Source organism: Leptonychotes weddellii, chromosome 6 (assembly GCF_054177405.1).
Source record: "Leptonychotes weddellii isolate Sample4059 chromosome 6, ASM5417740v2, whole genome shotgun sequence".
NCBI classification, from domain to species: domain Eukaryota; kingdom Metazoa; phylum Chordata; class Mammalia; order Carnivora; family Phocidae; genus Leptonychotes; species Leptonychotes weddellii.
In genome coordinates this window covers 101686073-101704665 of record NC_138374.1, presented here as the reverse complement: position 1 = coordinate 101704665, position 18593 = coordinate 101686073, and the positions used below count along the sequence as shown (strand labels likewise).

The window sequence follows — 18593 nt, the reverse complement described above, 5'->3', positions numbered from 1 at the left end:
CTGTTGTTTCTTGACTTGTTAATTTTAGCCATTCTGACTGGTGTGAGGTGATACCTCATTGAGGTTTTGATTTGGATTTCCCTGATGCCGAGCAATGTTGAGCACTTTTTCATGTGTCTGTTGGCCATTTGGATGTCTTCTTTGGAAAAATGTCTGTTCATGTCTTCTGCCCATTTCTTGATTGGATCATTTGTTCTTTGGGTGTTGAGTTTAAGAAGTTCTTTATAGGTTTTGGATACTAGCCCTTCATCTGATATGTCATTTGCAAATCCTTCTCCCATTCTGTTGGTTGTCTTTTGGTTTTGTTTACTGCTTCTTTTGCTGTGCAAAAGCTTTTGTCACCATACAATTCTATTACAGTATCACTAACTATATTCCCTATACTGTGCCTTTTATTCCTGTGATTTATTCATTCCACAACTAAAAGTCTGTATCTCCCACTCTCCCTTCACCCATTTTTCCCATGCCCCAGCCCCCTTCCCTCTGACAACCATCAGTTTGTTCTGTGTATTTATAGATCTGATTCTGCTTTTTGTTTATTCATTTGTTTTGTTTTTTAGATTCCACATGAGTGAAATCATATGGTATTTGTCTTTATTAGTCTGATTCATTTCACTTAGCATAACATCCTCTAGGTCCATCCATATTGCTTGCCATTCTCATCTTTTTACAAGAGCATAATATTTGTATGCGTGTGTGTGTGTGTTGTGTACACATATAGATATATCACAACTTCTTTATCCATTTTTCTATCAATGGACACTTAGGCTACTTCCACATCTTGGCTACTGTATGTAATTCTGCAATAGACATAGGGGTGCATTTATCTTTTCAAATTAGTGTTTTTGTTTTCTTTGGGTAAATACCCAGTAGTGAAATTACTGGATCATACAGTATTTTGGGGGGGGGGGATCATATAGTATTTCTATATTTTTAAAGATGTTATTTATTTATTTATTTATTTATTTATTTATTTGAGAGAGAGCATGTGCACAAGCAGGGCGAGGGGCAGAGGAAGAGAGAAAAGCAGGCTCCCCTGCTGAGCAGGGAGCCCAATGTGGGGCTCAATCCCAGGACCCCAGGATCACGACCTGAGCCAAAGGCAGACACTCAACTGACTGAGCCACCAAGGCGCCCCTGGTATTTCCATTTTTAATATTTTGAGGAACCTCCATACTGTTTTCCACAGTGGCTACACCAATTCACGTTCCCACCAACAATGCAGGAGGGCTCCTTTATCTCCACATCCTCTACAACACTTATTTCTTGTGTTTTTGATTTTAGCCATTCTGACAGATATAAGGTAATATCTCATTGTGGTTTTTTTCTGCATTTTCCTGATGATTACTGATGTTGAGCATCTTTTCATGTGTCTATTGGCCATCTGTATGTCTTTGGAAAAATGTCTATTCAGATCCTCTGCCCACTTTTTAATTGGGTTACTTTTTTTGGTGTTGAGGCACATGAACTCTTCATATATTTTGGATATTAACCCCTCATTGGATATATCACTTGGAAATATCTTTTCCCGGGCACCTGGGTGGCTCAGTTGGTTAAGCGACTGCCTTTGGCTCAGGTCATGATCCTGGAGTCCCGGGATCGAGTCCCGCATCGGGCTCCCTGCTCGGCAGGGAGTCTGCTTCATCCTCTGACCCTATCCCCTCTCATGTGTTCTCTCTCTCTCATTCTCTCTGTCTCAAATAAATAAATAAAATCTTTAAAAAAAAAAAAAAAGAAATATCTTTTCCCATTCAGTAGGTTGCCTTTTTGTTTTGCTAATGATTTCCTTTGCTGCACAAAAGCTTTTTATTTTGATAGAGTCCCAATAGTTTATTTTTGCTTTTGTTTCCCTTGCCTTAGGAGACGTATCTAGAAAAATGTTGCTATGGCCTATGTCAGAGAAATTACTACCTGTGTTCTATTCTAGGACTTTTATGGTTTCAGGTCTCACATTTAGGTCTTTAATCCATTTTGAGTTTATTTTTGTGGATGGTGTGAGAAAGTGGTCCAGTTTCACTCTTTTACATGCACCTGTCTACTTTTCTCAACACCATTTATTGAAGAAACTATTTTTTCCCTATTGTAGATTTTTGTCTTTGTCATAGACGAATTGATCATATGATCATGGGTTTATATTTGGGTTCTCTACTCTGTTCCATTCATCTATGTGCCTATTTTATGAAAACACCATACTGCTTTGATGACTACAGCTTTGTAGTCTTACCTTGAAATCTGGAATTATGATACCTGCAGCTTTTTCTTTCTCAAGACTGCTTTGGCTATTCAGGCTCTTTTGTGGTTCCGTCCAAATTTTAGGATTATTTGTTCTTGTTCTGTGAAAAATGCTGTTGGTATTTTGATAGAGATTGCACTGAATCTGTTTATTGCTTTGGGTATGAACATTTTAACAATACTGGTTCTTTCAATCCATGAGCAGGGACTATCTTTCCATTTGTTTGTGTTGTCTTTAATTTCTTTCATCAATGTTTTATAGTTTTTAGAGAACAGGTCTTTCACCTCCTTGGTTAAGTTTAGTCCTAGGTATTTTACTATTTTTGGTGCAATTGTAAGTGAAATTTTTTCTTAATTTCTCTGTTATTTTGTTATTAGTATATAGAAATGCTGATTTCTGGGTATTAATTTTGTATCTTCCAACTTTACTGAATTCATTTATCAGTGCTAGTAGTTTTCTGGTGGAGCCTTTAGAGTTTTCCATGTATAGTAACATGTCATCTGCAAAGAGGGACAGTTTAACCTCTTCCTTACCAATATGGATGCCTTTTATTTCTTTTTCTTGTATAATTGCTATTGCTAGGACTTCCAGTACTATATTGAATTAAGTGGTGAGAGTGGACATCTTTGTCTTGTTCCTGATCTTAGAGAAAAAGCTCTCAGTTTTTCACCACTGAGTATGGTGTTAGCTGTGGGTGTTTCATATATGGCTTTTATTATGTTGAGGTATTTTCTCCTCTAAACCCACTTTGTTGAGTTCCTATCATGAACAGATGTCAAATTTTGTCAAATGCTTTTTCTGCATCTATTGAGATGATCATATGATTTTCATCCCTCATTTTGTTGATGTGGCATATCACATTGATTGGTTTGTGAATACTGAACCATCTGTGCATCCCCAGAAAAAAATCCCACTTGGTGGGGGTGAATGATCCTTTTAATGTATTGTGAATGTGGTTTGCTAATATTTTGTGGAGGATTTTTGCATCTATGTTCATCAGGGATATTGACCTGTGGTTTTCTTTTTTGGTGGTATCTGTGCACAATTTTGGTATCAGGGTAATGCTGGCTTCGTAGAATGTATTTGAAAGCTTTCCTTCCTCTTCTATTTTTTGGAATAGTTTAAGGACAACAGGTATTAACTCTTCTTTAAATGTTTGATAGAATTCACCTGTGGATCCATCTGATCCTAGACTTTTATTTTTTGGTAGTTTTTTGATTACCAATTCAATTTTGTTACTAAGATTTTCAGATTTTCTATTTCTTCCTGATTTAGTTTTAGAAGACTGTATGTTTCTAGTAATTTATCCATTTTTTCTAGGTTGTCCAATTTGTTGGCATATAGTTTTTCATATTAGTCTCTTAAAATGCTTTGTATTTCTGTGGTGTCAGATGTTACTTCTCCTTTGTTTCTGACTTTATTTATTTGGGTCCTTTTTTGCCCCCCACCCCATGAGTATGGCTAAGGGTTATCAATTTTATCTTCTCAAAGAACCTCCTTCTGATTTCATTGATTTTTTTTCTTTTTCTTTTTTAGTCTTTATGTCATTTCTTTATGCTCTGATCTTTATTATTTCCTTTCTTCTACTCACCTTGGGTTTTGTTCTTCTTTTCCTAGTTCTTTTAGGTGTAAGGTTAGATTGTTTATTTGAGCTTTTTCTTGTTTCTTGAGGCAGGCCTGTATTGCTATACATTTCCTTCTAAGAACTGCTTTTGCTGCACCCCAAAGATTTTGGATCTTTGTGTTTTCATTTTCATTTGTCTCCATGTTTTTTATTTCTTCTTTGACTTCTTCACTGACCCACTGGTTGTTTAGTATCATGTTGTTCAGCCTCCACATGTTTGTGTTTTTTTCAGTTTTTTTCTTGTAATTGATTTCTAGTTTCATACTGTTGTGATCAGAAAAAAAACGCATGGTGCGATTTCATATTCTTAAAATATTTGAGACTTGTTTTGTGGCCTAACGTGATTATTCTGGAGAATGTTAGATGAGCACTTGAAAAGAATGTGTATTCTGTTGTTTTTGGATGGAACATTCTATATATATCTGTTATACCCATCTGTTATAATGTGTCTTTCAACGATACTGTTTCTTTACTGATTTTCTGCCTAAATCTATCCACTCATGTAAGTGGGGCATTAAATTCCCTACTCTTACTGTATTACCATCAATTTCTCTCTTTATGTCCATTAATATTTGCTTTATGTATTTAGGTGCTCCAATGTTAGGTGCAAGATATTTACAATTCTTATAACTTCTTGTTGGATTGATCCCTTTATCATTATGTAATGCCCTTCTTTGTCTCTTGCTACAGTGTTTCTTTTTTTTTAAAGATTTTATTTATTCATTTGAGAGAGATAGAGACAGAGACAGAGAGAGCACAAGCAGGGGAAGAGGCAGAGGGAGAGGGAGAAGCAGATTCCCCGCTGAGCTGGAAGCCCAACATGGGGCTCAATTCCAGGACCTGGAGATCATGACCTGATCCAAAGGCAGACGCTCAAACATGTGAGCCATCCAGGCGCCCCTACAGTGTTTGTTTTAAACTCTATTTTGTCTGATATAAGTATTGCTACCCCAGCTTGTTTCTTGCTTCTATTTGCATGGTAAATGTTCTTCCATCTCTTCACTTTCAGTCTGTCTTTAGATCAGAGGTGAGTCTCTTGAAGGCAGCATATAGATGGGTCTTTTTTATCCATTCTGCCACCCTGTATCTTTTGATTGTAGCATTTAGGCCATTCAAGTAATTATTAATAGGTATGTCCTAAAAGATATAATGTTTTAAGAAAGACAAAGTAATATGTAAAACTGTAGGTTAATCATTCTAAGAATAGTTGATAGAAAATGCTCCACGGGAAAGGCAGTAGGCTTTTCTAAATCAACTGGAAATCCTGAGTTCTACTTCTGGAATCCATTATGCACAAGCCCAATGACTTACTTCAGCCTGATCCATTTCCTCACCTATAGAGTGAAGAAAAGGATAATAATACTAACAGCAGTAACACCAATAGTATTTGTTGAATGAATGAACTATAAGATAATGCGTTGTTAATTTTGAAGTACTTTATAAATGTAAAATATAGTTTTCTTAAATTATTATGTTCACTTCTTCTGGTGAAAGAAATCTTATGGATAAAATATGAGTACTTCAACTTAGGTAGAAATTACAATCAGTATATCTAAATTAATTCATATATTCCTTACAATGTAAGAAAATTTAGTCAGTTTGAAACTAAGCATTGCCCGTTAATACCCCAAATTTACACTCTGAAATATCTAAAAAAAAAACCACTAATACAGTCTGCTAATGTCTATCTTCAAATGTTGCACTTGCAAAACAGAATAGATGATTAATTGTTAGGAGACAAAGTACTAAATATGAAACATTTAACCACTGTCTACCAAAGACTCACAGTTACTATCAACATGTTAATTTTATTCTCCACTTTCAGAAAATCTTGATTTAGTTAATTAAAGAAGCTCACTTGGTCCAAAGAATAAAAAAAAACCCAGAGGCTAAGGGCTTTTCTGAAGAAATGAGTGGTATATAGTTTAAGCCTAGTTTCTGAGGGTAGAAGTGATGTTGTCATTTTTAAAGAATGTAATGTTTTTCTACATTAAGTTGATATCCCTACTTTATGTTATTTTAGAAAAGATTTAAGAAGATATAAGCAGGGACAAAGATGGTTTTAAAGTAAAAAGCACTTTTCAAGAAAGCTTTTCTAAACCCACTTTATACCCTTTATCTTTCAGACTCTCTTCATGCACCTAGTAGTTCGACTAATTAAACCAGGATTTATTCTTGAAGAAAACAACAAGAAAAAAACAAAGACAACTTCTTCCGTACAGATTATTCTTCTCTTTTTCTTCTATTTGCTCAATTTATTTACTTGTGAATATGTTTTCCTACAGGCCTACACAAAATCCAAAGAGGAAGGAAAGCAGAAAATTTTAAAATGTGGGCAAATTCTTCACAATTTGTTATAGCAGCAAAACTATTTTGTTCAGAGCCCACTAAGAATATCTTTTAATGGAGACAGTTCTAAAAGCCAAGTAAAAAATGTATTGTCTAGGAGAGAAAAGAGTTTCCCATGTTAAAATTTCTGTAGCTCTAATGTGTATTAACCTGTTGTTACTAAGGCACAAATTCCAAAACCCTTCATAGGGACAATGAGATACTGTAATAAGACTCTTGGGGAAAATACCAATGTATAAAATATTCTATAGTTCTATTTAACTGTTTCACAGATTTTACATTAAGAGAATCAGGATTTCAAAGTCTCTATCTTTTTTCGTTCTAATTTTAAGTGTATATTTTATGGCTGTTAAGTTAAACTATTAACAAGAATTACTGCACAGTTAAAATGACGTGTGATATACTTACATGGGGCACCTACCAAAGTACCTAATAGTTAAGTAAGAAAACATAATATTAATATATCTAGTACTTTTACTTCAAAATGTACAGATAATTTCTACTTTTCAACTAGGTTCCTGATTTCTCCTTAGGTTTAACCCAATAGGGTTATATCGACTAATGCTAAAATATAAATCCTTAGCCGTTGCGACGGGAAAGCAGACAAGCAACACATTTTACTGTCTCATGGGAGTTATATTTTAAATTTCCCATATGTGGTGCCAAAAATTTACTTTAGGGGAAACACCTATGACTGGACCCCAGTAGTGATTTCCACTTTAGATATATTTTCCAGAACGGTAGCACTAGTCCAGCAATGTTTTAAGGAGGATGATGTGCTCTCAGACATTTACACTACGCTTTTTAATATGTTTTTTGACCCGTGATGTAATTAATTTTTGTAACACATTATTTTAATGGTACACTAATTAACCTTGAATTAGAATGAATTCTCTGACAATGACTTTCTGTAGAAGTGCTGAAGATATCTACATTAAGACCACCTAATGATTAATATTTTCACACAGTATTAAGAAGCCCAAAACAAGAGCAAGATTAAACATACCTGTAAATAAATAAAGATAAAATAAATCACTTTGGAATTTTGCTTTCAAAATGTTCTATACTTAAATGAAGAAAGACCAGCACAACTAGGTGTCTGAATGTGATCTCTTCAGATCGCATAAATCTTTCCCCTTTTACTTCAAATTATAAAGTTCCTGTGAACATGCTCTAAGATTATAAATTCAAGTAATAACATGACCAGTAATTTGCAGAGATGCTATCCTCATACCCATTCAGGACAAAATCAGGAAGTAAACACCTGTGTTTTCTTCCTTTTCTCTTTGGTAACCACACACATATCTCGACCAATATAATGCAATTATTAAATTATTTCAGATACAGGATTTCATAATCTCTCCTCTAAAAGAAAAACCATGAAGTAGATACACATTAAAGCGACAAGTTTCTTAAAGACTATCCAAATTCATAAAGTAGTTCACCTATTTTTTATATAATTGCTTTATTTTCTATGAATGATACAATCTCCTACAAATTTTCAAGTTAAATGTACTTTCACTGTACCACAAAAGCTGACAATTCTTTGTTTCTAGTTTTAACAAGTCTCCTGAAAAAATATCCTGCAAGTATTTAGGGGATTAGGGGGAAAGCCATTATTTAAAGGAAGCTTTGGCTACAAGAAGACTAAGAAGCACTATTTGGAGAGCTCTGGATAAATTCTGGAATTCGAATACAGTAAAACACAGGGGGTAAAAAAGAGTTCTCATCTGTTAACCACGAGTGCAAATGCTGTCCTATCTCAGACAGATGAATGACTCTTAAGTGCTCTGAAAGTGCAGGGTGGCAGCTAACCTATTAAGTGGTATTACTTTCATACTTTATGGAAAATACAGAGCAGGTCTTAATATTTTAAATGCTGCTTTGATATCCTTAGTTACTTGTCCTTATACCTGTAGAATTTTTTTAAAACTAGATTTTCTCCTGATACCACAAATTAAATGAAAAATGAATGCATTATAAAACGAGTCTTGATGTTCTTATGGTATTTTGAGAACACATACAAAATGTACACCGTAAGTACAGTAGACAAAAACATAGCAAAGTTAGTATATTTAAATTTGTGAGAGTTGTCATCTTGCTATCCTGTGCAAAAGAAATACTGCAAACAGACTGACTTGAATTTCTCTCTGCAAAAACACTGGGTTTAAATTGACTATTGTGGTGGAGACTGACTTCAGCTACCGATAACCTTCCGTGTCTCTGTCCCCTCTGTCATCCCTATCGTCTACCCTTTGCTGCTAGGGCAGCTGGCTACCTGAAGCACCAGAAACTACACAAGGCCTCCCACTTACACCTCCCTCTCAATAGTGACCCGACAATGTTGTTTCAAAAATGTAAAGACAGGATTAGGACCAGGAGGCAGTTTAAGGTGCCAAGATGCGCCTAGCAGGGAAGGCAGTGGCTCCCTGTAGGATACTTTATTTACCAGCATTAAAGAAAATACCACATACCAGTATGTGTGATACATATTTAAATCAGCAACTATTCGATCTCTTTCACTGGCTAAGATCTAAGGTAAAGAGAAACGCTGTTGCTGAGTTATCAGGGAATTGAGAAGCATTTTAAATTTACTACTTTAAAAAATCTCCTCACACGGAGTTACTAAGCCATAATGTTAGTGACTTAAGGATGAAGAAATAAGCAAGGGAGTTATTACTTTATCCTGTATAAAATAAGTAATAATAAGTTGCCATGAAAACAGCCCAGGTTGGGTGCCTGGGTGGCTCAGTTGTTAAGCGTCTGCCTTCGGCTCAGGTCATGATCCCAGGGTCCTGGGAAGCCTGCTTCTCCCTCTCCCACTCCCCCTGCTTGTGTTCCCTCTCTCACTGTGTCTCTCTGTGTCAAATTAATAAATAAAATCTTAAAAAGAAAAAAGAAAAGAAAACAGCCCAGGTGTCCATCACAAGGCAATGGATAATGATATATTTATATGATGGAATATTACTCAGTAATATGAAAAAAGAAAGAACTGATTTACAGAACAAAGTGAATGAAACTCAAAACATAATGCTAAATGGAAGAAAACTTACACAGAAAGTACGTATTATGATTCCATTTACATAAAGTTCTAAAACTTACAAAACCAATCTATGGTAGAAAAATTATAAGAACAATGGTTACATTTGTGGAATTAGAAGAACGAACCAGCTGGGAAGGGGCATGATGGAACTTTCTGGGGTGACAGTAATGTTCTATATCTTGACAAGAGTTTCACTTACATAGGTATATGAATTGAATGTGCAGTTAAGATCTGTGCATTTCACTGTATGTAAATGCTATCTCAAAAGAAAAAACAAATACTGAATTCTAGTAAGTGATATGATGCTGAAGCATTTAGAAGGAAATGTGTTGTCTGCAAAATACTCTGAAATGCATCTAAAATAAGATTGACTGATGGACAGAAAGATGGATAGATATTGATAAAGCCAGCACAGTAAAATATTAGTCGTAGAATCTAGGTGGTAGGGATATAGATGTTCACTGTAAAATTCTTTCAACTTTGCTGTATGCTTAAAATTTTTCATAATAAAGTGTTGGAAAAAATCAAACAAAAATTTGTACACCCACATTCATAGCAACATTATTCATAATAGCCAAAATATGAAAGCAACTCAAATGTCCAAAGACAGATAAATGAAATGTGGTATAGACATACAATGCAATATTATTTAGTTTTAAAAAGCAAGGAAATTCTGACACATGCAATAACATAGATGAACCTGAAGACGTTATGCTAAGTGGAATAAGTCAGTCACAAAGGACAAATACTTGTGATTCCATTTCCATGAGATACCTAAAGTAGTTACATTCATGGAGATAGAAGGTAGAATGGTAGTTGCTGGGGGGGGGTGGGTGGAGATGGGGGAGGGAATGGGGAGTTAGTGTTTAATGAGTACAGACTTTTGGTTGGGGAAGATGAAAAAATTCTATAGATGGATGGTGGTGATAGTGCAAGTGAATGTATTTAGTACCACAGCTAAATGGCTAAAATGGTAAATTTTATGTTATGTGTATTTTACCACAATAAAAAATGAGAAGTTGCCAAAGCTCATAAGATTTAACCTACTTTTACTACTTTCTGATTTTGTATTAAATATGAGCTTCTGATATAAAGTTAGGCTTGATTTTGAAATGGTGCTGCCCGTACTAATGCAAATGAGAATGTGACAGTTTAGAATGCATTTCTCAATTATTAGTGTGAATGAACAAATGCCTTCAAATTACTATTTTAATCAAATATACAATCAAAATAACATATACTCAAATGTAGAAAGTTATTTAAGGACTTACATTTTTTTTCCTTTCTCAAATCTTAAATAAAAACATAAATTTACCCTCAATATACTGACTCTGCTTCTTAAACCTTTTGTTAGGTTAACACCATCAGTTTCACGAGATTTTGCAGCCGTTTCTCAAGGCAAAAACATGTAAATTGTATTCTGACATGAGCTACAAATTTAAAGCAAAGCAAGAAGGGAAAGAGATGGAGAGAAAGGTAACTTCCTTCAAAGCATTTGAAAGAACCAACAGACATATGGAGAATGGTATAGTAAGTATAACTACAAAACTTGTTTCTTTTTTTTTTTTATAAAACTTTTTTCTGTTATGTGAAAAACAATGTCCTATTTACAGTATCAGCTGGAAACACCATGTAATTTTCTCCAATTAGAAACACGTGCCTTACTATATTAGTAGTAATTACGGCTTGAATAAATAAAAGATATACACCAGGAACTATACTTATTCATAATAACTTCATTATGAAATATGAATTATTTAAAAGCATTTTATATATATGTTCATGTGCCATGATAGTTACAGATCCAAATATATATATTTCCAGCAATATATGATTGTGTTTATTTCAATAGGTGGAAAAGCAAGCATATCATTTATGACTATAAATTAAATTTCTATGACTATGACTTGTTTTATGACTATAATTAAATTTCTTTATGTGCTTACAGCAAATTTTTAGTGCAATAAATGTAATTTTTAGTCATCTAAGGCAAGACTGAAATTGGGTTGAACTTGCTGGATGAACATTTTAAATAAAGTCATATACCATCCCAAAGAATCCTAGGTAATCAGTAATGAAATCTCTCAAGCTCAAATATCAGATAGATGGACACAAAGAACTGGATGTCCTTTCAAAACTTTAATTGTCACCCAACTTATTATAGTAGGGAAATGTCTTTTTTTATAAAGGGGTTAAGAGTATTTAGCTAGCAATTTAATTCTGACATTTCATACTTTTAGTCCATCATCAAGGCTTACCAAGTTGTTGTTTTATTTGCTAGAGCTTTAAAAGTCATGAAGCAATACCATTTATTTTATTTAGGATGTTAAGTTTGATTCTAATTTTAAGCTCTCATTTCCCTCATGTTCTTAAATTAATTCATACAAATCCCTGATTAATAATAAAAGGCTTGCCATCAGTATTCAAGGCCCAGCCTGAGATGTCATGGCTGAGAGGGCAGAAATCTGCTTGGAGCAATGAGAGAACCCAACTGAATTCTTGGCGTCTCAGTCTATGAATGTGTAAGCACTTCATCTGTTCCTGGAAACACAATGTTCTGGCAGGCTGGGGTTAAAGGTAGCTGCATGGGTAACAAACTGGAAGACCTGGGAAACCATACTACATCAAAGTAACTGAATGACAGAAGCACTACATTTTACAAGTTTCTTTTATCTTTAAAAAAAAAAAAATTGTGTTAGTGTAAGCTATTTGTGTTCTAGACGTTTTATTCCTATTAATGCTGTCCAGTGATCTTTGCAAAGGTTGTGTGGTAGATTTGCCTTTTAGTACTATTTTATAAAAGAAATTGTTGGGGTGCCTGGGTGGCTCAGTCGTTTAGCATCTGCCTTCGGCTCAGGTCGTGATCCCAGGGTCCTGGGATCGAGCCCCGCATCAGGCTCCCTGCTCCGCGGGAAACCTCCTTCTCCCTCTCCCACTCCCCTGCTTGTGTTCCCTCCTCTCGCTGTGTCTCTCTCTGTCAAACTAATAAATAAAATCTTAAAAAAAAATAAAAGAAATTGTTGCAAATCAGAGAATAACACTAGCAGGGCCAACTGGAAATCGCATATTCTTCTTAAATCCAGTGGCAAAAAAGACACTCTCTCAGACCTGCATTTCCACTTAGCACTTATATGTATTTGAGTATTGATATGTATATCTCTGAATTAGTTCCTGTCTGTAAAATGAGGATAGCATCTACCTTATAGGGTTGTTGGGAAGATAATAAGTGAAAGTACTCTGTAAACTAAAACACACACCATATAAAGTATCATTATTTGAAAGATGGAAAATTCTAATAGGGAACGTCTAGTACATGCACAATACATTCCAGGGAAAAAGTGACCTTGAAAAGTTAAGTGGACTTCCAGTTTCCAATTCCATATATAAGGAGATTGGAAGTTGTCACTCCCTCCTAACAACAAGCAAAATGCTGAACAGGTTGAAAAATCAACTATTCTTGTTGGATTCATAAGAGAGGGGAAGTCACAGGGGTGCCTGGGTGGCTCAGTAGGTTAAGCGTCTGCCTTCGGCTTAGGTCATGATCCCAGGGTCCTGGGTTCCAGTCCTGCATCAGGCTCTCTGCTCAGCAGGGAAGGGCAGAAGCCTGCTTCTCCCTCTGCCCCTTCCCCCAACTCATGCTCACTCACTCTCTCGCTTGTGCACTCTCTCGCTCAAATAAATAAAATTTTTGAAAAAAAAAAAAGAGAGAGAGAGGGGAGGACACAGGGCAAACCACTGCCCCCAAGACTAGAGAGGCAGACAGGTGAACTCAACTTTCTGAAGCAGAGCTTCATAAGTGAAAACCACCCCAGGAACTGCCAGGCAGAAAAACCAGACTACAACTGACAAAACTGACAAACTGCTGAAAGCTCAGCGTGAACAACTCTGAGAGTTAAAAACTCCAGGGGAATCTACTCCATGGTGGGGAGGCTACCCGACATTGTGAAATTTACCTCCAGGAGTTTGGCCAGGTTCCCAAAGTAACTATCAGAGAAAAATCCCCTCCTGATTCTGGAGTGGGAAATGAATCCTTTTGAAATATATCAGAGCACTCTGTTCTTTTTTTTTTTTTTAATTAATTTTTTTTTTTAAGATTTTATTTATTCATTTGACAGAGAGAGACACAGCAAGAGAGGGAACACAAGCAAGGGGAGTGGGAGAGGGAGAAGCAGACTCCCCACTGAGCAGGGAGCCCGATGCGGGGCTCCATCCCAGGACCCTGGGATCATGACCTGAGCCGAAGGCAGACGCCTAACGACTGAGCCACCCAGGCACCTCAGAGAGCACTCTGTTCTTAATAAGGCCTGCCTTTGAGGAAAGCTAGTTAACCAGTGCCTAACTGCTAGGGTATTATCAGAGCCAACTGACCTGGGGTAAGGGAAATACCCAACTGCAGCCCACTCTAGCCATCCTGTTCCACCTAAACAGGGAGGAAAAAAGACAGAACCACTTGTGAGATTCACAGACCAGAGGCATAGACTGAGACTGAGACCTAATCATAGGACTATACAGCCCTTTGCCTCTTCCACACCTCACCACCACATTACTAAAGAACTATTCATAGCAGTTCCTTTTACCCAGTATATGATGTGTAGCTACTAGTAAAAATTACAAGGCATACCAAAGGGTAAAAAACACAATCTGAAGAGACAGCAATTATCAGACCCAAATATGGCAAGGACATTGCCATCATCAGGCCAAGAATTTATAACAACTATGATTAATATGCCAAAGGCTCTAAGAGATAAAATCGACAGTGTGCAAGAACAGATGGACCATGTTACCAAAGACATAGAAATTCTAAGGAAAACCAAAGAGAAATGCTAGAGGTGAAAAAAAAAAAAACACAAAAACCTGTAGTAGAAACAAATAATGCCTTTGATGGGCTTATTAGTGGCCTGGATACGACTAAGGAAATAATCTTTGAGCTAGAGGATATACCTAATAGAATCCATGAAAACTGAAAATCAAAGAGAATAAAGACTGAAAAAAACCAGAACAGAATATCCAAGAACTGTGGGAAAACAAAAGGTGTGACATATGCATAATGGGGACACCAGAAACAGAAGGTACAGAAGAAGTATGTGAAACAATGACTGGATTTCCCCTTCCCCCAAATTAATGCTATACATGAAACCACAGATCCAGGAAGCTCAGAAAACACCAAGCAAGATAAACACCAAAACACACACACACTACACCTAGGCATATTGTTTTCAAACTACAGAAAATCAAAGACAAAGAAAAATCTTGAAAGAAGCTGGAGAAAAATTGCCTTACTTATAGAGGAACAAAGATAAGAATTACATCTGACTTCTCCTCAGAAACCGTGCAAGAGGGGCGCCTGGGTGGCTCAGTCAGTTAAGTGTCCGACTCTTGATTTCAGCTCAGGTCATGATCTCAGGGTGGTGAGAACGAGCCCTCTGTCGGGCTCCATGCGCTCAGTGTGGAGTCTGCTGACAGTCTCCCTCTCCCTCTACCCCTCCCCCATACCTGCACTGTAAATAAATAAGATCTTAAAAAAAAAAAGAAAAGAATGAAACCATGCAAGAGAGTAGTTTAGAAAAAACACCAACCTACAATTTTGTACCCTGAGAAATTCTTCAAAAACAAAGGAGAAATAAAGACTTTCCCAGACAAACAAAAATTGAGGGCATTTGTTGCCAGTAGACCTTGCAAAAAATGTTAAAAGAAGTTCTTTAGAGAGAAGGAAAATAATACAGGTCAGAAACTTGGATCTACATAAAGAAAAGAAGAACAGAGAAGAAGGAATAAGTGAGGGAAAAATAAAAACTTTTTTCTTATTTTTCATTGATCAAACAGATAACAGTTTGTTCAAAATACCAGCAACATTGTGCTCAATTATGTATGCTTATATATACACGTATATATGCTTATGTATGCTTACATGTAAGTGAAATGAGTGACAGCAATGATACAGGGACTGGAGGGATAAATTAAGATTATTTTCTTATTATTATCTTATTATAAGATACACTATTCATGAAATGGTATCATGTTATCATGATAATAGACCTGGAGTAGTTGTAAATGTATATTGAAAACTCCAGAGCAACCACTAAAAGAAGGTTAAAAAAAAAAAAAAAAGAGGCCTAACTGATAAGCTAAGAAAGGAGAGAAAATGGAATTATATTAAATCCTCAATTAAAACCACAAAAAGTAGAAAAAGAGAAGATAAAAATAGGAATAAATAGAGTGTAATAGAAAACAGTAAACAAAAATGATAGATACTAATCCAACTATATCAATAATTACTTTGAATGTCAATGGTCTAAATACACCAGTTAAAAGACAGATTGTCTCAGTGGATCAAAAACGTGACCCCACTATACTGTGTCTATAAGAAACCCACTTTAAATATAATGACACATATAGAGTAAAAGTAAATGTCTGGGGGGAAATATACCATGCTAATAAAAAGAAAATAAAAAGATCAATGGTTGGAGCAGAGCAGGGAGTATAACTAGGCAGAGCACATAGAATTGTAAGGGCAGTGAAAATATTCTGTATGATATTAAAATGATGGATAGATATCATTATACATTTGTCCAAACCCACACCCAGAGTCAACCCTAAGGTAAACTATGGACTTTGGTTGATTATGATGTATCAATGTAGGTTCATCCTTGGTAAAAAATGTCCAATTCTGGTGAGTGATGTTAATAATGGGGTTGGCTATACACATGCAGGAGGCAGGGAGTGTATGGGAAGTCTCTGCACCTTCCTCTCCATTTTATTGTAAACCTAAAACTTCTCTAAAAAAAATTAAGCCTTTAAAAAAAATAGAGTCGGGGGATGCCTGGGTGGCTCAGTCGGTTAAGCGTCTGCCTTTGGCTCAGGTCATGATCCCAGGGTCCTGGGATCGAGTCCCACATTGGGCTCCTTGCTCAGCAAGGAGCCTGCTTCTCCCTCTGCCTGCGTCTGTCTCTCTCTCTCTGATAAATAAATAAAATCTTTAAAAAATTAAAAAAATTTAAAAAATTTTAAAATAAATAAAAAAATAGAGTCGGGGCACCTGGGTAGCTTAATCAGTTGGGTGTCTGACCTCTTGGTTTCAGCTGGGGTCACGATCTTGGGGTCGTGGGATTGAGCCCCACGCTGGGCTCCCAGTGAGGAGTTTGCCTATCCCTGTCCCTCCCCCAGTGCCCCTCCCCCTGCACACACACGTACTCTCTCTCTCTTTCTCTAAAATAAATAGATGAGTGAAATCGTAAAAAAAAAAGTTAAGTGATCTTCATTCATTTCTTCATTATATTATTACATTTCATTCACATTATTCATTAAAAACAATCAAGATAGCTAAAATTTATTGAGTGCTTGTTATGTGTGCATCAGGTATCATTTAAGTGCTTTATATATATTAACTGATTTAATCCTCAAAACAATGCTGACACAGGTACTATGATAATCTCCGTTTTATACATAAGGAAACTGAGACAGAATAAACTTGACAAAGGTCATATGGCTAGGAAGTGACAGTGCTAAGATTTGAACCTATGTAGTCTAGCTCACCACAATTATAATATACTGCTTCTCTTTTTCTTTTTAAAGCTTTATTTATTTATATCGGAGAGTGAGAGGAAGAGAGGGCACGCAGGGAGAGGGAGAGAGAGGAGCAGAGAGGAGCAGGGAGGAGCAGGAAGGAGCAGGGAGAGGGAGAGAGAGAATCTCAAGCAGACTCGGTACTAAGCATGGAGCCCAACATGGGGCTCGATCTCATGACCCCAAGATCACAACCTGAGCTGAAACCAAGAGTCAGACACTCAACCAACTGTGCCACCCAGGCACCCCTATGATATACTGCTCCTACTTATTCATTCATTTAATCATTCATTAGTTCGTCAAATATTTATTGAGCATATGGAATATGCCCAAAACTCTAATTGAAACATTTTCAACACGGAAGATCTCAAAACATTTACCTTTCTCAGGAAGCTACTAGAGGAAATGCTCCATCAAAACTGGGAAATAAATAAAAAAGGAAGCTACTGGAGGAGACACTTCATCTAAACAAGGAAATAAATAATAAAAGACCCGGGATCCAGAAAACAGGGAGAGAAGGGAAAGGAATTCCCAAGACAGTGGTAAAACGTAATCCCAGGATGACATCTATACAACAGGCCCAGAGAGCACCCAGTTGAGACTAGAGAAAAAGAAAGGAGAGCTCCAGAAGGGACATCACTAAAACAGTACGGGATTGATTACCTGATGTGTGTGACTGCACAGAGAAGACCTCTGTTGGGCAATTTGAGGAAAGAATTAATGATAGAAACATAGAAGATATAACATAAAAACAACAAAAAAAGTAAGGATTAGCCTTCAGAAAAACAGAATGTTGTACCACGGCATGTAGATTATATTATTCATAATTACATAATTATTCATTTCCTTCCCACCTGCGCATTGCTTCCCTGTTGTCAGAAGAGGTTTCCTACCATCCAGACTTGGAGTTTGGCCTCGTGACTTGTTTTGGCCGAAGGAATGTGAGTAGATGTGACACATGCTACATCTAAGCAAAAGCTTTAAATTAAATGTATTTTGTGGGGTCTGATTCAGTCTGCCCTTAGTTCTGCCCCAGACAGTGTCTATCCATTGAGACTGGACCTCAGAATGAAAATGAGAAGATACATGAAATTGAGATGAACTGCGCCCAAACAAGGCTAGCTAACATGGCAGAGCCTGACTGATCCAAAACCCTTCTGAAATATGAGCAAGAAATAAACAGAGTTACTAACCACTGAAATGTGGCTAACAGCAAAAGCTGACTAGTACACCCAGCACCACCTAAAGCTCAGCAATGAGTATAATTTACATAGAAATAATAATAGAATTACTTTACACCTATATTATAATTAATTATAAAATAATAATAATACTTTAACATTGATTCTGTAGAGATTCAATCAGAAAATGAAACTAAATGTTGTGACATAACTGTTAGGAGGGTGGGAAGAGGAGAGAGGAATATGAGTAAAACAGCTAAATCCTAATATAGCAGAAAAGAAAATCAATAATGGCTAAAGTTGAAAAATCAAGAGATACATGTATGTTATTTAGAAATATGCAGGTAGGGGGTGCCTGGGTGGCTCAGTCGTTAAGCGTCTGCCCTCAGCTCAGGTCATGATCCCAGGGGCCTGGGATCCAGCCCTGCATGGGGCTCCCTGCTCAGCAGGAAGCCTGCTTCTCCCTCTCCCACTCCCCCTGCTTGTGTTCCTTCTCTCTCGCTGTGTTCTGTCAAATAAATAAAATCTAAAAAAAAAAAAAGAAATATGCAGGTAAATTGCAAAAGAAACAACGAGAAGAACTGAAAGTTTTTGCCTCAA

General features: G+C 36.4%; 1 protein-coding gene across 2 annotated transcripts in view; it reads right to left on the bottom strand.

Moving 5' to 3' along the window:
• The window catches only part of ACBD6 (acyl-CoA binding domain containing 6), a 188597-nt gene that overhangs the window by 82026 nt on the left and 87978 nt on the right, over nt 1–18593 (bottom strand). The window contains exon 6 of one of the 2 annotated variants that reach the window (XM_081824781.1): nt 4013–4994. The exons of the other annotated variant lie outside the window; for it this stretch is intronic. Within the exon in view, the coding sequence (XP_081680907.1) occupies nt 4863–4994 (132 nt within the window). The 3' untranslated portion in view covers nt 4013–4862. Of the gene's footprint in view, nt 1–4012; nt 4995–18593 lie in introns of those variants that run through there. 2 annotated transcript variants of the gene reach the window in all.